We start from the raw sequence: 22,096 nt of genomic DNA, 5'->3' as shown, positions 1-22,096 counted from the left end.
AAGACTAAAATGCGAAATTGTAAAGAAAAATGTCGCAGGATTTTGATATAAGAGAAGAGGATCTTGAGTTTGTTGCTCAGCCCTATTTGCTTGAACCGCGAGAGGCGTCTAAACTATACCCCTACATCCTACGTCATGCATCGGTTACTCATTTGGTGCACATTGACTTGCACGTTATGCTTATGGTCGTCCGCCGGAAGCTTGTTATTTGAATTTATAAAGTTTTAAATATGGATATTTTTCTTACAAAAAGGCATTGCTTCACTTCAAAATGCCCCCTGGAACTGTATGGATTACTTTTGCTTCAAAATCCCCCCCCCTTCACAACCATTATAAAGTTTGGAGGACTAAGGATATTTTTAAATATATCTCTGATAGTGTTCGTCTGAAAGAAGATAGTCATACACAGGATTGCTTGAGGATGAGTAAATCATTGGATAATTTGTTATTTTTGGGTGAACTCTCCCTTTAAAGACATTGTTAAAGTAGTTTGTGACTACAGTGGTTCAACCTTAATTTTATTAATACTTTTTGTGTGCAAAAATGAAACAAAAACGATTTCTTCTCTCCCATGTCAGTCTCCTATGCAGTTGAAATAATGAACAGTGCAGACTTCCGTGTTTACGGATTTTGTTTGTATTTTGTTTTGTATGCAAGGAGGAAGTGAAAAAAGCATTCATATAGTTTGTACAGTGCTTTATTAAAATTGTCAAACAGAAATAAAACATAAAATATCTAAATATCTCTGTTTATCATTTATCAGGCACATAAACCTGCAAATAATCGGTGTCGGTTATACAAAATCAATATCAGTCGATCTCTATTTAGTACATAGACTAATATATGATTTAAGTTATATAAATTAGTACATTTTAGTGTAAATGAGTTCAAAATACCAATAACATGTAGTTTTTTTTTTTTTTTTTTATCCTTCAGTTTTCATTGAATACCATTATTGGTTTATTCTAGAGATGCACTATATATCGGCCACCATATCGGTATGGGCCAATAAATTATCGTTTTTAATATTATTGTTGTTGATCCGATAAGAAAATTAGGCCGATATATTAAAGCTGATAGATAATGTATTATTTCCTTCATCTGACACACTTCAGATGCGCGTCATGATGATTTTGAATTGCTTGATATGATTGGAAGCGCATCGAAAAGGAAGATGCAGTCAAGTGCAACATGTGCAGCACAAATCTGTCATAAAGGTTGCATAAATTTATAATGAGAACATGACTGTAAAAGAACGTGAATTCTTTGCCCCGTGTTTCAGAGGCTACTGTATTGTCTGTGTTTGATTTATGTTGAAGTGGTAAGCCTTTTGTTTTTGTAATCAGGCTCTCAACGTATATCAAAATTTGGATTTAGATTTATTGGCCAATATATCGGTTATCGTCTTTCAAATATGAAGAATTAGCGATTGTTGTATCAGCCAAGAATTTCATAGCAGTGCATCCCTAAATTACTCAAATATTTATGTATCTTTAATTACATGTTTCATATGAACAACCATTCCATAAATGTACTAATGTAAGTCTCACAAACTTGTACAAAAGTACACATCACAGTATTGGTAATTTGAATTGGACCTAACCTAAAAATGACTTGTTTTAGCTTGTCTTATTGGGCCTATTTTATGCAAATGTGTTTTTGACCACTTGTTCTTCTGATTTTTAGGACCAGACTTTAATCCCATTGCAATTCACAATTTTTATGACAACCTTGGATTCTTGGGTCCTGTACCTCCTAAACCGCATAAGGGTCATACAAAACAAGGTCAGTAGTTAAAGGGATAGTTCACCCAAAAATGAAAAATATCCCATGATTTACTCACCCTCAAGCCATCCTAGGTATATATGAGCATCTTTTTTCAGACGAACACAAGTTCTAAGTTGTATTAAAAAAAATATCCTGACTCTTCCAAGCTTGATAATTGTAGTGAATGCCTTTGCTGATTTTGAAGTCCAAAAAAGTGCATCCATCCATCATAAAAGTAATCCAAACGACTCCAGTGGGTTAATAAAGGCCTTCTGAAGTGACTTTTCCATCGTAAGTTGATCTGCGTAGGCCGTCTGCCAGAAGCTAGTTATTTTAGTTTATAAAGATATAAATATGGATATTTTTCTTACAAAATCCCATCACTTCACTTCAGAAGGCTTTTATTAACCCTCTGGAGCTCATGGATGTCTTTTATGATTGATGGATGCACTTTTTTTGGACTTCAAAATCAGGAGTGCCTGAATCAGAGATTAAAGGCATGTATGCAGCTATTACTCATCTCGTTGTAATATTAGGCAAATAATAAAACCGGCTAATATAGGCCCTATCATTTCTGACATTATGCTGTGGTGCTAGCTATTACACTTTGGGCAACAATATTCAGCAATTAGCTTACATAATCAGACAGTGAAATGTGATTTTGTAACTTTAAAAAACAAGACAAAAAAACAAACGTGACATCTTTCACTTTATTAATATTTTTACTGTAAGGTTGTGCAGTTTTGGGGGATTTATGGTATTTTTTAAATTTTTTTTTTATAATAATTTAATTATATGTTTATATAAAATAGCAGCATTTTAAAATCCACTTTAAAAAAAAAGATTTACATTTCTTAATTTCATTCATGGTGATAGACATGAAAAATGTGCCTTGGTTTAGTGGACGATTGCTGTCATCTACTGGAAAGCAAACACTTTTAAAATTAAAATAACATGAATTTTTAACTCCCTAGATGGCTAGAGGATTACTCAGTGGTTTTTTATTTAGGCCTAAATTTATGTTTAGACATTATAAAATCATTATTGTAACTATAAAATGACTCTATATCAAAGTTTAGCATTTTTTGTTCTAAAGTATAATTTGGCGGGTGGTTCGCCCAGTGCACAATACAAGCAAGAACCACCACTGCATCTGAAATGAGAGTCATGAGGGGCTTTCGCACTGAATAGTTCTAGGAACTAGCCACTAGGATAGTTCCCCGAGAACTAATTTCTCCCCCGGCCCATGTTCTTGGTTGCATTCGCACTGGAAATAGGAACTGCGAAGCAGCCAACAGCAGCGCTGTTTGTTGTGTGTACTAGCAATGCCAAGGTCATGGGTTCGATCCCAGGGATTGCACATACTCAGATACAAAATGTATAGTATAATGCAATGTAAGTCGCTTTGGATAAAAGCGTCTGCCAGATGTATAAAGGTAAATGTGTCGTGGGTTTCGTGATAACGGAGAATGGAATGCAAACGCGTAATCTACGCAACTTAAAGAGCAAAAACTGGGGTTAAGAGACGAAATCTCCTATGGCAACTTTCAGTATCAAGGCGGAGAAAAGAACAACACTGCAGACAAGTAAATGCTGTTTTCCATGTTTGTCAGGTATAAATGTTTACACAGCTTTTTAAAAATGCCAGGTGCCGGTGTTTGACATGCGTTTGACCAATCAACGTACACTTATGTCACTGGTAGTTCCTATAGAGCTGGTTTAGACCCTACTCTGAAGTAGGAGCTAATTCAGTTCCCCCAAAAGGAGTTCCTAGAACTTAAATCATTCCTAGTTCCTGCGGTGCGAACACAGCAAAATCCTGGTACTTCAGCTAATAGTTCTAGGAACTAAGAAAAGGTTCCTCCGGTGCAAAAGCCCCTATATACATCTCGGATGGCTTGAGGATTAGTAAATCATGGGATAATTTTCATTTTTGGGTGAACTATCCCTTTAAGAAACAAATAATCTCATCTCATCTACACTTTCAATACAATCTTTTTGCTTCTGCTTCTCTTCTTTGATGTTATACATCTTATTTTCTGTCATTGAAACCTTGAAAGATTTTATTTAGAGCTTTATTTCACTACCTCTACATTTGGTTTCTTTCTGTCTTTTTTTTTTTTTATCTGTTGTCAATCGACCCATTGTGTTGCGATGCCCATCAGCTGTGGATCACACAGTTTCTCTAGACAGGAGAGGGCGCAAAATAAACGTCAGCTCCAAGTTAAAGAGAGACCCGTCTCTACCTCCTGTACCACCTTCTATGGCTGTATCCATGGGTGGGTCTCTGTCTCTCTCTCTCTCTTTCTCTGCACTTCTGCCATTTCCCCCTCTTTCCGTCTAACTCAGATCTGCACAGGCTTTGATAACGATTTGGATGTGTTTTACTACAGAGGGCAGTAGGAATGTGAGGGTCATGCCGGAGCCTGAGGAGGATGATGGAGTTCAGTGGAGCTGTACTGCCTGCACCTTCCTCAACCACCCTGCCCTCAACCGCTGTGAAGAGTGTGAATTTCCACGGCATTTCTGAGCCACACACACACACACACAATACATGCAACATACACAAATGTGTCGACAGCCACCGTTTTGCCTCCACCAGGAAATCATGGACTCGTCTGTTGGAGGTTTTCTATAAAGCTTCCTCTTTCCCCCCCAGTGTCATTGTGTGTCTGTTTGTCTTGTGATGTCCACTGAAGACTGGATGATGTTTACAGCTCTTTTGTCTCTGCACAAAATGTGCGCTTCTGTGTCGAGAGGGAGTTCCGTGTGTCGCGTGGGAGATCAAGGGAAGTTTCGCCCGCTTGATCCATGAAGAGGCTCAGTGCTGCCGGTGATATTAACACGTTTATTACATCCACACTGTTTACACGTGTGGCTACGGATGCCAGTGTGCCTTTTTTCATGGGAACAGTTCTTGACTGCTCTATGAACGCTGTTCCCAAAGGATCATGAGTGGAATCTGCTAAACTCTCAATTCTTTTGTTTGGTAAATGAAAAATGAAAAACAAACAAAACAAAAACAAACAAAAAAAAAACTGCATGCTTTAGATGTACAGTTTACAGAGGAGTCCCCGCCACACAGATTTTACTGTACATAGTTTTAGAATGAGCTTTTCGATGCCTATTTTCTTTCTCAAGATTTCACATGTATTTCCTGTAAGTATAGCTTTATAGACTTCATTTATTTCTATGTGGTGTTGTTTTTTGTTTCTCAGATGAGAATGGTTTCTTTTGTGAGAACTTAAAGGGATGTTAAAATGTGCAACAGCGAACGACAAAACGATGCTCTTTGTCAAGCACTCTATCCAGTGTACGAGCTGCAGATGCAGCAAAACTGAAAAAGATCTAGCTTTTATTAATAAGGTACTTGACCTCAGAGCGGTCAAAGGACTTCACAGGAAATCCATAAAGCCCTCGGATAATACATGCTTTCCTATGTGACAACTGGAATGTAGGTTTACTATTAGGAGAATTTATACCTTTGTGCCAAGAAAGGAATGTTGCTATGCATTGATAACGCTTTTCAGATTATTTTCAGTAATGTGGGTTTGAGAGAAAAGACTTTGTCTTATAGTGCCCTCCTAACAGTGGATGAGTATTCACAAGGGCTTTTTAATACACCGAGTACTCACCGCTAGCCTTTACGGCTCAGGTTTTGTAAATTGCCAAAGCACAGACCATCGTGTCCCTGAGTGTAGCTCGATATTTCACAATGTGCCTTCAGTCTTTATGTGGTTCTGTTTTGGATCATGTGCACAGTGCCTTCGCTTGCAGATGTTACACAATTAAAAAAAAAGGTCCTTGGAAATGTTTTGTAACTTTATTAGTTTATTGACCTAAACTTTATTTCAGAAAACAAATGTTTTGTCATCCATCCTTACAAGAGTGCTAATGCACAAGTCGTGCATTGAAAAGTTGAATGAGGTCGTTATTTATGAAACAAATGAATACACAATTTCCAAATGCTGGTTTCTGGTATCCAGGCTAAAAATAACTTTGCTGTGGAGAAAATTTATTCAGTCTACGTTTTGTTTCCGAGATGAGACTATTTTTGGCTCCAAAAACATTACTTTCTGTGGTAGTTTCACTAACTTTTAAAAAAAAAAAAAACAACCAAAAAAAAAAAAAAACAACCAAAGAAATAATCAGATCTGTCTTGTCATGTTTATGGATTTTAAAAGAAAAGGGGGAGAAAAAGTATTTGGATATCCAATGTTTTTGATCTTAGCTGGGAAAACTGTCTTTGTAATAGATAAGTTATTTGTAAAAAATAAAAAAAATAAAACAAAAAATAAACTTGGTCTGCTTTTGCAAATCTTTAAACTCTTTTCCCATGAGATTTTCTGTCAATTTTCACTGTTATACAGTAGGGGGCGCTAATACACATCATCTGAAGGAAGACCGCATCTCTTGATCAAAACACAGGTGAAGAAGCAGAAACGAGCGATAAAAGCATTGCTTACATGTAACGCAATCATCTAACATTAAACAGCATATAAATCACAACTGCCTACTGTTAACGTTACTGAATGAAAGGTCGACCCATGAAGAGGAAACGACTGAAGTTTTTGGGGTGTTTACTGGACTGTCTATTCCATCCATGTTTTGATCATTTTGAATCCCATTTGGGCAGTCTTTGACAAAAACTTGAGTTTCTCAGTTTTTTGTTCAAAATGTTGCCTTTTTTTTGGGATGAAACTTAATGTGTTGATAAATAAAATACAGAAAGCTAGAGTATTGCTGTTTAAACGCAGAGGCTCTTTTTTTTTTTTTTTTTTTTTTTTTTGATATATTGCTTGTTCAGAAAATCATACAACAAAATATTCCTGGGGCCATGAAAGTTTTGTGAAAAATGATCAGAAATGCTGGCAAAAAAAAAATACTGGCAGGGAAAGAGTTAAAGTATACAGGTGCTGGTCATATAATTAGAATATCATCAAAAATTTGATTTATTTCACTAATTCCATTCAAAATGTGAAACTTGTATATTATATTCATTATTTACACACAGACATATATTTCAAATGTTTATTTCTTTCAATTTTGATGATTATAACTGACAACTAAGGAAAATCCCAAATTCAGTATCTCAGAAAATTAGAATATTGTGAAAAGGTTCAATATTGAAGACACCTGGTGCCACACTCTAATCAGCTAATGAACTCAAAACACCTGCAAAGGCCTTTAAATGGTCTCTCAGTCTAGTTCTGTAGGCTACACAATCATGGGGAAGACTGCTGACTTGACAGTTGTCCAAAAGACGACCATTGACACCTTGCACAAGGAGGGCAAAACACAAAAGGTCATTGCAAAAGAGGCCGGCTGTTCACAGAGCTCTGTGTCCAAGCACATTGATAGAGAGGCGGAGGGAAGGAAAAGATGTGGTAGAAAAAAGTGTACAAGCAATAGGGATAATCGCACCCTGGAGAGGATTGTGAAACAAAATCCATTCAAAAATGTGGGGGAGATTCACAAAGAGTGGACTGCAGCTGGAGTCAGAGCTTCAAGAACCACTACGCACAGATGTATGCAAGACATGGGTTTCAGCTGTCGCATTCCTTGTGTCAAGCCACTCTTGAACAACAGACAGCGTCAGAAGTGGCTAAAGACAAAAAGGACTGGACTGCTGCTGAGTGGTCCAAAGTTATGTTCTCTGATGAAAGTAAATTTTGCATTTCCTTTGGAAATCAGGGTCCCAGAGTCTGGAGGAAGAGAGGAGAGACACACAATCCACGTTGCTTGAGGTCCAGTGTAAAGTTTCCACAGTCAGTGATGGTTTGGGAAGCCATGTCATCTGCTGGTGTTGGTCCACTGTGTTTTCTGAGGTCCAAGGTCAATGCAGCCGTATACCAGGAAGTTTTAGAGCACTTCATGCTTCCTGCTGCTGACCAACTTTATGGAGATGCAGATTTCATTTTCCAACAGGACTTGGCACCTGCACACAGTGCCAAAGCTTTAAGGACCATGGTATCCCTGTTCTTAAACTCGCCTGACCTTAACCCCATAGAAAATCTATGGGGTATTGTGAAGAGGAAGATGCGATATGCCAGACCCAACAATGCAGAAGAGCTGAAGGCCACTATCAGAGCAACCTGGGCTCTCATAACACCTGAGCAGTGCCACAGACTGATCGACTCCATGCCACGGCGCATTGCTGCAGGAATTCAGGCAAAAGGAGCCCCAACTATTATTGAGTGCTGTACATGCTCATACTTTTCATGTTCATACTTTTCAGTTGGCCAAGATTTCTAAAAATCCTTTCTTTGTCATTCATTCTAATTTTCTGAGGTACTGAATTTGGGATTTTCCTTGGTTGTCAGTTATAATCATCAAAATTAAAAGAAATAAACATTTGAAATATATCAGTCTGTGTGTAATGAATGAATATAATATACATGTTTCACTTTTTTTTTTTTTTTTTATTAAATCTAACGATCGCTTAGCCCGGATCACGTCAAACCGTGAAAGTTATTGTTGTTATACTTTGCTCTCAGATTGTTAATGTTAACAACATCAGCATTGCATGACTGTGTGTATTTAGTGTATATTAGTGTTACCTGTAGATTAAAATTTCTGTAGCCACTCCGCAGTCCGACATCTTTTGCTTTTGACTATGGGTGAATCTCCAATTGTCACTGATGATTGTCATTTGGACCTTTCTGGATTACAATCCACCATCAAAATGATATTTATTGCAGCTGCTGTGAGAAAAGGCTATAAATGATTCGCCATCCTCACATGTGATGCGATATAGCCTACTAGCTGGAACTCGTTCTTTATGTAAACAGACGTGACGTAATGATGCAAAGATGAACGGCAGCATGCTCGAATTTCCTGTAGAAACCCACCAGTATCACTCTTATTAGAAAACATTATTACAAGCTTACCGTTGTGAATCGGTCTAAGCTAAGGAGATTTTTTTTAACACTGGCTGGTTATGTACTTGCTCAAAAATTGATTTTGGATAATTAAAAAACAAAAGTTACGGACTGCAGCTTTAACTATTCCTTTGATGAGCCGATAGAGTGGATGGATTTGAGACTTCAGTGATTCCGGACCTTTACTAAGCTTGTTAAAGAGGACGGAGATGTGCAAGTGAGCTGTCTCATTTACACCACGGGGAGCGAGGCAGAGAACATTTATAAATAATTTATTGCAGAAGATTCAGAAAAATGACTATTGATATATAAAGTCATTAAGTGAAGTCTGCAACACACTGCAAAAAAGTTTGGACAGAGGCATAATAAAAAAAGTGAAAAGATTATAGAATATCCAAGTTAAACGGTTTTGAAACAGTCCACAATTAGCAGGTGAATTGGTAATATGTGAGGATATCGTGTTTGGGTATTAAATGAACATCCACCAAAGATGGGTCATGGCTCACCACTTTGTGCCAAATTTCATGAGAGAATGGTCTGCAATACATTGTCTAGGGATGGAGATACCTAAAAAGTCCATTAGATGGCATTGTTGTGAAACAAATAAAAAAAAAAAAAAAAAGGGTCCCACTTTATATTAAGTGGCCTTAACTACTATGTACTTACATCAAAAAATAAGTACAGTGTACTTATTGGGTTCATATTGAATTGCAAAACACATTTGCAGCTATTGAGGTGGGATACGGGTAAGGTTAGGGACAGGTTTGGTGGTATGGGTAGGTTTAAGGGTAGGGGTAAGGTGTAAGGGATGGGTTAACTATGTAATTATCAATGTAATTACAGAAATTAATTTCAGATGTAATTACATGCAGGTGTTTTTAAAATATAAGTACAATGTAAAAACATGTATCTACACAATAAGTGCATTGTATCAAATGATTAATTTAAATGTAAGTACATAGTAGTTAAGGCCACTTAATATAAAGTGGGACCAAAAAAAGTTTTCATTAGCTGAAATCGACATTTATGAGGGGATGTTTAGGTCTATTTTAAACTTTACCTTTCAAATGCAAATGTCCTCACAAATGTCTAGCTGAAGGCGATCCTATGGGCACAATGGCCATGGAATATTCTGCAGGAGATGGGGCTGACGAGTGCATGTGGACAGCCCAAAACTACTGTACAGAGGCCCATGGAGACAAAAACATCACCCCAACATGACAACACCACTCTCTGTGACAGCACAGACTAAACAACAGTACTCTAGACAATCAGACACTCTCTGCATGTGAATCCTTTTGCATATTTTAATTTTTGACATGTTTTTGGAGAGCATACATGGTTGACGTCTGAAATTCACTTAAAGCACCTTTGAAAAGATATAGACATGTTGCACAAGTAAAGATCAGAGAAAGCCAAGTTTTTCAAAAAACCCTTCTATTCACTAATTTGACTTTGATCACCAGAAATCCAAATCGAGCAAATCAAGCCCGAACTCATCTTCAAGGAAAAGCTTAGTAAAAATATCCTAACTTTTTTTTTGCTAAACTATTTAAAAAGGCTTTAGTATATATGGCATGTTATCACTCTTTAAAACTTGTATTTTATTTTGTTGTATAATTTTCATTAATAACACTGGATAATTCAGCACAAAAACAGGTAAATAATTTATTGTTGTACAATCAAGATTACCAATACTGATAGTTTAGTGTTATAATGAAGCTACTGAACAATGAGTACAGACTGTAATTGGTACTCACCATTAACTGAGGTATACAATTGCTGACCATGTCATGTGACGTCATGGTCAAAGTTCTAGTTTAAAGGCACATTTGCAACTACACAAGCCTTTAAATGTGTTAAATGTTATAAAAAATACACTAGCATTAAAAATGTGTTCATAAAACTCTTTGGAACGTTAAATGCATCTATCTGTACACAATGTAAACTGGGCTTTCATTAAAAAATATTTTTTACAGACACGCACAAACACTCCAAGCAGCAGCATAGAGCACATATGCATACATACACGCTTTTCTATTAAATGTGGGATATTTTTTAATCCCTGTCTGATGGAAATGGCTGGAGTATTAAGGTAGTAGTTCATTGCTGGTATGCTGACCCTGTGTCTGATCTCCAGGGCCTTTTACTCTCCCACAGTCAAGTCTTCAGCCGTGTAAAGGGGCACAATACTGCTTCCTCAGATCTTGCAGTAAATCATCCACACTTAGAGGTTCATTGTCCATTTTAAAGACTTGAAACAGGCTATTTGATACAGGTCACTCCTGCATCTTCTACATGACCACAGTTGGTTTTCCCCCATCCTGAGAACTTACACTTGTGAATAGAGTCTTCAGTACCAACACAAGCAACATCATCCATCCAGATCAACCCAGTGCCTAAAAGAGAAAGAAAACTGTCAAAAATGAACCTTATGGTACATATTTTCAATCTTTATAGTTTAATATCATAGAACAGTGGACATCCATTTTACACATTTGACAAATGCTTTTATCCAAATTACATTTGAAATTTACAATAAGTTAATACACTGCCTAGCAATTAAACCCATGACAGTACTGTAGAGAGAAATAAATCTTTGCAAGCATGTATGTTGCTAACTTAAAGGGATAGTTCACCAAAAAATGGTGTTTTAGAGGTAAAAAAATGATATAAATACTGTTCGGTTTCTCGCACAAACCATTACGTGTCTTAGGACATCAATGTGTCGTCATGAGCCGCAGGGTTTCATTTGGATTTGTCTGTGCATGTTTTTTTGACTCTTATAGACGAAGTTCCCATTGACACGCATTATACGGCTGACAGACGGCAACGGTTGGAGTTAAAAATCATCATTTGTGTTCTACTGAAGAAACAAAGTCATCTACATCTTGGATGCCCTGGGGGTAAGCAGATAAACATCAATTTTCATTTTTGGGTGAACTGTCCCTTTAATATGGAAGCCCGTTTCCGCCACTAAAAAAAAAAAAAAAGCCACAAAAAAAAAATGAATTGCGACTTTTTTTCTCAGAATTCTGACTTTTTAACTCGCAATTGCGTGTTTATATCTCACAATTGCGAGTTATAAAGTCAGAATTGCGAGATATAAATTCGAAATTGCGTGATATAAAGTCAGAATTCTGAGATATAAAGTCGCAATTGTGAGTTATAAAGTCAGAATTCTGAGATATAAAGTCGCAATTGCGTGATAAAAAGTCAGAATTCTGAGATAAAAAGTCGCAATTGTATGATAAAAAGTCAGAATTCGGAGATATAAAGTCGCAATTGCGTGATATAAAGTCAGAATTCTGAGATATAAATTCGAAATTGCGTGATATAAAGTCAGAATTCTGAGATATAAAGTCGCAATTGCGTGATAAAAAGTCAGAATTCTGAGATAAAAAGTCGCAATTGTATGATAAAAAGTCAGAATTCGGAGATATAAAGTCGCAATTGCGTGATATAAAGTCAGAATTCTGAGATATAAATTCGAAATTGCGTGATATAAAGTCAGAATTCTGAGATTTAAAGTCGCAATTGCGTGATATAAAGTCAGAATTCTGAGATAAAAAGTCGCAATTGCGTGATATAAAGTCAGAATTCTGAGATAAAAAGTTGCAATTGCGTGATATAAAGTCAGAATTCTGAGATATAAAGTCGCAATTGCGTGATATAAAGTCAGAATTCTGAGATAAAAAGTTGCAATTGCGTGATATAAAGTCAGAATTCTGAGATATAAAGTCGCAATTGCGTGATATAAAGTCAGAATTCTGAGATATAAAGTCGCAATTGCGTGATATAAAGTCAGAATTCTGAGATAAAAAGTTGCAATTGCGTGATATAAAGTCAGAATTCTGAGATAAAAAGTTGCAATTGCGTGATATAAAGTCAGAATTCTGAGATATAAAGTCGCAATTGCGTGATATAAAGTCAGAATTCTGAGATATAAAGTCGCAATTGCGTGATAAAAAGTCAGAATTCTGAGATAAAAAGTCGCAATTGTATGATAAAAAGTCAGAATTCGGAGATATAAAGTCGCAATTGCGTGATATAAAGTCAGAATTCTGAGATATAAATTCGAAATTGCGTGATATAAAGTCAGAATTCTGAGATTTAAAGTCGCAATTGCGTGATATAAAGTCAGAATTCTGAGATAAAAAGTCGCAATTGCGTGATATAAAGTCAGAATTCTGAGATAAAAAGTTGCAATTGCGTGATATAAAGTCAGAATTCTGAGATATAAAGTCGCAATTGCGTGATATAAAGTCAGAATTCTGAGATAAAAAGTTGCAATTGCGTGATATAAAGTCAGAATTCTGAGATATAAAGTCGCAATTGCGTGATATAAAGTCAGAATTCTGAGATATAAAGTCGCAATTGCGTGATATAAAGTCAGAATTCTGAGATAAAAAGTTGCAATTGCGTGATATAAAGTCAGAATTCTGAGATAAAAAGTTGCAATTGCGTGATATAAAGTCAGAATTCTGAGATATAAAGTCGCAATTGCGTGATATAAAGTCAGAATTCTGACTTTTTTTTCTCGCAATTAACTGATGGTCAGTATCTCTGCCTGTAACAGTACATCCAACGATAGCCGTGCTGCCGTGAAGTCTGAAGCTGTTGGATGTATTAAAATGTTCCACTTCAGCTTTGTCTGATTTATTGCGCCTCCGCCACAGCTGATTCTTCTTCTTATTATGATTATTATTATATTGTTATTATTGTGTAAAATTCATTAGTGTATCCATTCTGTTAAAAACAACTTTTATTGTCCAAATACCTCGACTGTAATTTGCAGAATTGCATGATTCTACCCTTGAGTTGCAAAGTTAATGAAACGTGATAGGTATTGGTTGTTTTAGTATTAAGCCCACTAGATGGCAGTAAAAGCTGTTTTTTTCTCCTTGAAACGCTGTGTACATGGTTACCGTGTGTAGGGAAAACACCCTAGGAAGTAAAATTAGCTCAAATGAAATATTTAGGGAATTATAAAGAGTTTTTTAGATTACGACCGAGCAACTGATTCGTCCAGCGTTCATTTGCTCGAGCCGTAATAAGCTCTTGTAACGGATATAAATATCCAACAATCGTGAAAACACTGATTAGAGCACGGTAACTTGATCACAGTTTAAGACATTAAATCATAAAGCACATAATACAAGACACTTTCCTTTTAAAATCTACAAGAGATTTTATTTATTCTAACACAAAACGGCGAAACGTAGGACACGAGACTTTCAGCGGTAAAGGAAAATTAAGTAAAGAAAAGAAAAGTGAGTGAAGGTGGGATGGCTTGAATGAACGGCTGGTCTGTTCTTCTTGTTACTCCATTGTTCTTGGTACTCTGGTCATGGTTTCTCTTACCAGAACTAACCAACTCCAGTTCGTTTACTAACCAACTTCTCTCCGTTCACTATCTTGCAATATGATCATTTAAACTTAGTTGTTTGTCACACCTCTGAGGAGTCTTGGCCAATCAGACATTGTCCTGTTTCAAGAGGGCCTTCCTCTGCCCCCAATAAAACATAAGTGTCACATCCCGGTCTGTCTCTGCTTTAGCAGAGTGCCATTTTAACATAATTGCTATTAAATGGAATACAATACATTTTAAACAGATTTCATTCAAGTCAGAATAGAGGAAAGGGAGAAAGAATCAAATTAAGTCCAAATAAGGCATACTTCCAGTCATTCAGTCAAGAGTTAACGCATTTACACGAATTGTGAGTGTTCTAAAGCCTAACTGTTTACAGGTAGTACTTGTGGACACATAATGCAAAATGTATGTAGTTAAAAGATGTTTGATAAGTCCGTTAAAATTGTTGGAACAATTTTGAAGCAGATTTATTTGTTCAACAGTCTCTTTGGCTCTCCTGTGAAGTAAGGAAACAAAAGGGTCTGGATTGTCTCTCTGTCTTCTTGGGTGACCCTTTGGTATGTCGCTTCTGCTATCAGGAAGCATGTGTCGTAAAAGTAATCAGCCTGGCTTTATCTGCAGACGGTCCGGAGCCGGAACTTCAATTCTGAATTAGAATTATGTTTTGAAAGAATCATCATTCATTTGTCTGGTTCGTCCACAGTTGCTACACGTGGAAACAGTCTATATGCATATTCCTGCATAATGCATATGTCCGGAGACTAATCTTTATGTGTCTCCTCCAGTAAAATCAATATTTCTTTATTAGTAAATCGGCGCTAAAAATAATTCTTTATGATGTCCTCTATTTTATGTATAAAAATAACAAAGCAGCAATCCTGATGGTCTATTTAATGTATAATAATAACAAAGCAGTAATCCTGATGGTCTATTTAATGTATAATAATAACAAAGCAGTAATCCTGATGGTCAGTCGCAATGAAAGGAAACGGAAGCAAAGTAAGAACTGTGAGAAATAACGTTTCACAGTAGTGAGAAAAAGTCAGAATTCTGAGATATAAAGTCGCAATTGCGAGAAATAAAGTCAGAATTCTGACTTTTTATCACGCAATTGCGAGTTTATATCTCAGAATTCTGACTTTATATCTCGCAATTCTGACTTTATATCACGCAATTGGGACTTTATATCTCGCAATTCTGACTTTATATCACGCAATTGGGACTTTATATCTCGCAATTGCGACTTTATATCTCACAATTCTGACTTTATATCTCACAATTCTGACTTTATATCTCACAATTCTGACTTTATAACACGCAATTGGGACTTTTTATCACGCAATTCTGACTTTATATCACGCAATTGGGACTTTATATCTCGCAATTGCGACTTTATATCTCGCAATTCTGACTTTATATCACACAATTCTGACTTTATAACACGCAATTGGGACTTTTTATCACGCAATTCTGACTTTATATCTCGCAATTCTGACTTTATATCACGCAATTGGGACTTTATATCTCGCAATTCTGACTTTATATCACGCAATTGGGACTTTATATCTCGCAATTGCGACTTTATATCTCGCAATTCTGACTTTATATCTCGCAATTCTGACTTTATATCACACAATTGGGACTTTATATCTCGCAATTCTGACTTTATATCTCAATTGACTTTATATCTCGCAATTGCGACTTTTTATCACGCAATTCTGACTTTATATCTCGCAATTCTGACTTTATATCACGCAATTGGGACTTTATATCTCGCAATTCTGACTTTATATCACGCAATTGGGACTTTATATCTCGCAATTGCGACTTTATATCTCGCAATTCTGACTTTATATCTCGCAATTCTGACTTTATATCACACAATTGGGACTTTATATCTCGCAATTCTGACTTTATATCTCGCAATTCTGACTTTATATCACGCAATTGGGACTTTATATCTCGCAATTGCGACTTTATATCTCGCAATTCTGACTTTATATCTCGCAATTCTGACTTTATATCACGCAATTGGGACTTTATATCTCGCAATTCTGACTTTATATCACGCAATTGGGACTTTATATCTCGCAATTGCGACTTTATATCTCGCAATTCTGACTTTATATCTCGCAATTCTGACTTTATATCTCGCAATTCTGACTTTATATCACGCAATTGGGACTTTATATCTCGCAATTGCGACTTTATATCTCGCAATTCTGACTTTATATCTCGCAATTCTGACTTTATATCACACAATTGGGACTTTATATCTCAAAATTCTGACTTTATATCTCGCAATTGCGACTTTATATCTCGCAATTCTGACTTTATATCTCGCAATTCTGACTTTATATCTCGCAATTCTGACTTTATATCACACAATTGCGACTTTATATCTCAGAATTCTGACTTTATATCACGCAATTGCAACTTTAAATCTCGCAATTGCGACTTTATATCTCGCAATTCTGACTTTATATCTCGCAATTCTGACTTTATATCTCGCAATTCTGACTTTATATCTCGCAATTCTGACTTTATACTTTATATCTCGCAATTCTGACTTTATATCTCGCAATTCTGACTTTATATCTCGCAATTCTGACTTTATATCACACAATTGCGACTTTATATCTCAGAATTCTGACTTTATATCACGCAATTGCAACTTTAAATCTCGCAATTGCGACTTTATATCTCAAAATTCTGACTTTATAACTCGCAATTGTGAGATATAAACACGCAATTGCGAGTTAAAAAGTCAGTATTCTGAGATAAAAAGTCGCAACTCATCTTTTTTTTGTGTGTTTTTTTTTTTTTTAGTGGCGGAAACGGGCTTCCATACTTTAACCTTGTAGTGACTCTAACCTTGTCCAAACCGGCCTGTTTTGTGGATTACTTCAGCACCACGGTACCCCAGCATCCTGCACACAACGTCTCCATCTTTTATGTCCCAAACGTCATCGCACACTGTCCCCCATCGAAGCTCATGGAACACTTCCACTCGACCCTCATGAGGCCCGGAGCCGTTGACCAGCCTTACCAGAACTTCTTCAACTGAAATACACACACTTGTAAAATGATTCTATTACAAATTAAATCTTACAGAGGAACAGAGAGAAAAATAAATCTCATTTAAATATCAGTCCCACTTCATGGCCCCCAGAATATTTTGTTGCATTAATATGTAAACATGCAATACTTCAAAAGAAAGAACTGAGCCTTCACTTAAAAAAACGAACAAACAAAAGACAGTTATTTCTAGCATCATGGATTTTTTTTTTATCAACACTTGAATGTGGGTAAGTTTCATAAAAAAGCAATATTTTGAAAACCTGAGAAAATCGTGTTTTTGTCAAAGACTACAACAGCAATGCTTATATAGCTTGTTTCTGCTTATTTGCCTGTGTTTTGATCTGGAGATTCAGTACTCTTTCAGAAGATGCGTAATAGCGCCCCCTACCATATAACAGTGAAAACATGGATTGACTGAAAATTCCGTCAATGGCTGGCATTGTTCCACCAATGACAGGGAAAGCAGTTAACTACTGTGTAAACATTTAAATTAAACATTTGATAGAATGCACTTATTCTATGCATACACTGTTAAACCCTGCTGTAAAAAAACAGCCAAATTCTGACAGTAACAAACCATTTTCCATTAAAACAGTAATATACTGTAGAAAACAATGCATTCTGGGTAATAAAAAACTGATGTATAAAAAGTCAAGGGTCAATAGCTCAACTAAAGCAAACACTGATCTCCTCAATGGTGACATCAAACCAAACATTTTCGATAAAACATCAACATCTAAACTTTTGTCAATTCTCAATAAGATTTTCTGTAGAAATAAAGTTGAACTGGTCAGTAATAAGTGTAATGACTGAAAGACAGTTGTAGTTCTTGTGTTTCTGCTTGTTTTTTTTCCCTGTTCTTGTTCCTCTTTTCAGTGATTCTGCTTGTTAACAGCAGGTGTTCATCATTAATGCTCAATCATCACTTACATATTAACTTAATTATCTCACTGCAAAACACAGCGTTAATGTTAGGATGACACTAGAGGATGATCCTGTGAGGCTGAAAGGTTTAAAGGTGTAAGATAAAAAGACACACCCACAAAATGTATTTTAACAGTAACAAACTGTAAGTTAAAAAAAACAGTTATATACTAGTTTACTAGCAGTTTACTGTAAAAATTGGTTTTGTGGGTCACCATTGTGCTGAAGAGTAGAGCCTGTGCTTAAGTTCAGGAGAAGATCAAAGAACATTGATGATATGCTGCATGTTGTTTTATTTAACAGATGATGACTATGTAGTTGCTGATGCAGTGAAAATCTCTTTATTTAAAATTTTTTGTAATGAACTCTGATGAAATAAGTTTACAATAATAATATGCTCACATTATTATCATATAATAAATATTAGTTGGCAGTCGGTTTCTGCAAATGAAATGAGTTAACACAAGTGTTATTTTAGTGCATGATATCTTTACAGTAACATCCTGTAATTTTTTACCGTAAAAACCTGGCAAGGTTTAACAGTGTACATGTTTTTACAGTGTACTTATATTATTTTAATGACCTGCATGTAATTACAGCTGTAATTAATTTCTGTAATTACATTTATAATGACACTGTTGAACCTGTTTGTTTCCATAGTGACCCTCATTTGTTTCCATGACTACTAATCACCTACACCTGTCCCTCATCAGCCCCTTGTTAGCTTATTAGCCTTTGTGTATTTAATCTCCAGTGTTTCCTGTTTTCTTTGTTGAGTCTTGTTCCTACATGGATGTTATGTTTGGTGCACTCATTCTGTTCCTGGTTCTCTGTTTTTGTCAATAAAACATTTGGATCCAGCTCTCCTTTTTTGAGTTCACCCTGCATTACATAAGACTCAACCACAACTGGACTCATCAGTGAGGATTATGCATCTCTGCCAAAGACGTTGAAAAAAACTGAGGACTATGTACTATGAACTAGCTCATTTGGACATGCAGATCTTTTTTCGAGGGGGGCTATCTGAGCTACTTAGCATGTTGTTGCATGAACCTCACTGGACTCTGGAATTTTATATTAATCTGGCTCTACATTTACTGTGGGAGTCGCAGAAGAGGAACGCAGTGCTCCCATCATGGCTGCCACACCAGAGTCTCATCATGTCATGGCCCCCATGCCAGAGACTTGTCCCATCATGGCCGCCACACCTGAGTCTCATCCCATCATGGCTGCCATGCCAGAGTATTGTCCCATCATGTCCACCACGCCAGTCTCGTCCCATCATGGCCGCCACGCCAGAGTCTCGTCCCATCATGTCCACCATGCCAGAGTATTGTCCCATCATGTCCACCACGCCAGAGTCTTGTCCCATCATGTCCACCACGCCAGAGACTCGTCCCATCATGGCCGCCATGGCCGAGTCTCGTCCCATCATGTCCACCACGCCAGAGTATTGTCCCATCATGTCCACCACGCCAGAGACTCGTCCCATCATGGCCGCCACGGCCGAGTCTCGTCCCATCATGTCCACCACGCCAGAGTCTTGTCCCATCATGGCTGCCATGCCAGAGTCTCGTCCCATCATGTCCACCATGCCAGAGTCTTGTCCCATCATGGCTGCCATGCCAGAGTCTCGTCCCATCATGTCTACCATGCCAGAGTATTGTCCCATCATGTCCACCACGCCAGAGTCTTGTCCCATCATATCCACAACACCAGAGTCTCATCCCATCATGTCCACCATGCCAGAGTATTGTCCCATCATGTCCACCACGCCAGAGACTCGTCCCATCATGGCCGCCACGCCAGAGACTCATCCCATCATGTCCACCATGCCAGAGTCTCATCCCATCATGTCCACCATGCCAGAGTATTGTCCCATCATGTCCACCACGCCAGAGTCTCATCCCATCATGTCCAACAATGCCAGAGACTCGTCCCATCATGTCCACCACGCCAGAGTCTTGTCCCATCATGGCCGCCACGCCAGAGACTCGTCCCATCATGGCCGCCACGCCTGAGTCTCGTCCCATCATGGCTGCCACGCCAGAGTCTCGTCCCATCATGTCCACCACACCAGAGTCTCGTCCCATCATGTCCACCACACCAGAGTCTCGTCCCATCATGTCCACCACGCCAGAGTCTTGTCCCATCATGGCCGCCATGCCAGAGACTCGTCCCATCATGTCCACCACGCCAGAGTCTTGTCCCATCATGGCCGCCACGCCAGAGTCTCATCCCATCATGTCCACCATGCCAGAGACTCGTCCCATCATGTCCACCACGCCAGAGTCTTGTCCCATCATGGCCGCCACGCCAGAGTCTCGTCCCATCATGGCCGCCACGCCAGAGTCTCGTCCCATCATGTCCACCACACCAGAGTCTCGTCCCATCATGTCCACCACGCCAGAGTCTCGTCCCATCATGGCCGCCACGCCAGAGTCTCGTCCCATCATGTCCACCACGCCAGAGTCTCGTCCCATCATGTCCACCACGCCAGAGTCTCGTCCCATCATGTCCACCACGCCAGAGTCTCGTCCCATCATGGCCGCCACGCCAGAGTCTCGTCCCATCATGTCCGCCACGCCAGAGTCTCGTCCCATCATGTCCACCACGCCAGAGTCTCGTCCCATCATGGCCGCCACGCCAGAGTCTCGTCCCATCATGTCCACCACGCCAGAGTCTCGTCCCATCATGGCCGCCACGCCAGAGTCTCGTCCCATCATGTCCACCACGCCAGAGTCTCGTCCCATCATGGCCGCCACGCCAGAGTCTCGTCCCATCATGTCCACCACGCCAGAGTCTCGTCCCATCATGGCCGCCACGCCAGAGTCTCGTCCCATCATGTCCACCACGCCAGAGTCTTGTCCCATCATGGCCGCCATGCCAGAGACTCGTCCCATCATGTCCGCCACGCCAGAGTCTCGTCCCATCATGTCCGCCACGCCAGAGTCTCGTCCCATCATGTCCGCCACGCCAGAGTCTCGTCCCATCATGGCCGCCACGCCAGAGTCTTGTCCCATCATGGCCGCCACGCCAGAGTCTCGTCCCATCATGTCCGCCACGCCAGAGTCTTGTCCCATCATGGCCGCCACGCCAGAGTCTCGTCCCATCATGTCCGCCAGGCCAGAGTCTCGTCCCATCATGTCCACCACGCCAGAGTCTCGTCCCATCATGGCCGCCACGTCAGAGTCTCGTCCCATCATGTCAACCACGCCAGAGTCTCGTCCCATCATGGCCGCCACGCCAGAGTCTCGTCCCATCATGTCCGCCAGGCCAGAGTCTCGTCCCATCATGTCCGCCAGGCCAGAGTCTCGTCCCATCATGTCCACCACGCCAGAGTCTCGTCCCATCATGGCCGCCACGCCAGAGTCTTGTCCCATCATGGCCGCCACGCCAGAGTCTCGTCCCATCATGTCCGCCAGGCCAGAGTCTCGTCCCATCATGTCCACCATGCCAGAGTCTCGTCCCATCATGTCCGCCAGGCCAGAGTCTCGTCCCATCATGTCCACCACGCCAGAGTCTTGTCCCATCATGTCCACCACGCCAGAGTCTTGTCCCATCATGGCCGCCATGCCAGAGACTCGTCCCATCATGTCCACCATGCCAGAGTATTGTCCCATCATGTCCACCACGCCAGAGTCTTGTCCCATCATGGCCGCCATGCCAGAGACTCATCCCATCATGGACGCCACGCCAGAGTCTTGTCCCATCATGTCCACCACGCCAGAGTCTCGTCCCATCATGTCCGCCACGCCAGAGACTCGTCCCATCATGTCCACCACGCCAGAGTCTCGTCCCATCATGGCCGCCACGCCAGAGTCTTGTCCCATCATGGCCGCCATGCCAGAGACTCGTCCCATCATGGACGCCACGCCAGAGTCTTGTCCCATCATGTCCGCCACGCCAGAGACTCGTCCCATAATGTCCACCACGCCAGAGTCTCGTCCCATCATGGCCGCCACGCCCAAAGCAACAAAGGCTGTTCCAAGATGTTTGAGACTGGCGTCCAGTGTGACGGACCACCGCTGATGTCAGTACGAGCGGTCGGCATCCCAGAGATTCCGAG

At 39.3% G+C, this 22,096-nt stretch overlaps 2 protein-coding genes across 7 annotated transcripts in view; one reads left to right on the top strand and one right to left on the bottom strand.

Moving 5' to 3' along the window:
* tab2 (TGF-beta activated kinase 1 (MAP3K7) binding protein 2) overlaps positions 1 to 5,903 on the top strand; it is a 33,143-nt gene extending 27,240 nt beyond the window's left edge. For 3 of the 5 annotated variants that reach the window (XM_067384884.1, XM_067384882.1, XM_067384883.1), the window contains 3 exons: positions 1,687 to 1,785; positions 3,933 to 4,046; positions 4,161 to 5,903. In XM_067384884.1, coding sequence (XP_067240985.1) covers positions 1,687 to 1,785; positions 3,933 to 4,046; positions 4,161 to 4,297 — 350 coding nt within the window. In that variant the 3' untranslated portion in view covers positions 4,298 to 5,903. The remainder of the gene's footprint in view (positions 1 to 1,686; positions 1,786 to 3,932; positions 4,047 to 4,160) is intronic. The other 2 variants (XM_067384887.1, XM_067384885.1) reach the window with 1 other exon arrangement.
* A 4,045-nt stretch (positions 5,904 to 9,948) lies between these two features.
* Positions 9,949 to 22,096, bottom strand: part of scara5 (scavenger receptor class A, member 5 (putative)) — a 38,743-nt gene continuing 26,595 nt past the window's right edge. For both annotated transcript variants that reach the window (XM_067383507.1, XM_067383508.1), the window contains exons 9-10: positions 16,897 to 17,085; positions 9,949 to 11,047 (exon numbers count right to left, since the gene is read on the bottom strand). In XM_067383507.1, the coding sequence (XP_067239608.1) occupies positions 10,914 to 11,047; positions 16,897 to 17,085 (323 nt within the window). In that variant the 3' untranslated portion in view covers positions 9,949 to 10,913. The remainder of the gene's footprint in view (positions 11,048 to 16,896; positions 17,086 to 22,096) is intronic.

The sequence above is a fragment of the Chanodichthys erythropterus genome, chromosome 4 (genome assembly GCF_024489055.1).
Source record: "Chanodichthys erythropterus isolate Z2021 chromosome 4, ASM2448905v1, whole genome shotgun sequence".
Taxonomy (NCBI): Eukaryota; Metazoa; Chordata; class Actinopteri; order Cypriniformes; family Xenocyprididae; genus Chanodichthys; species Chanodichthys erythropterus.
Note: the sequence above shows the minus strand (reverse complement) of the source record. Positions and strands in the feature narration are given on the sequence as shown.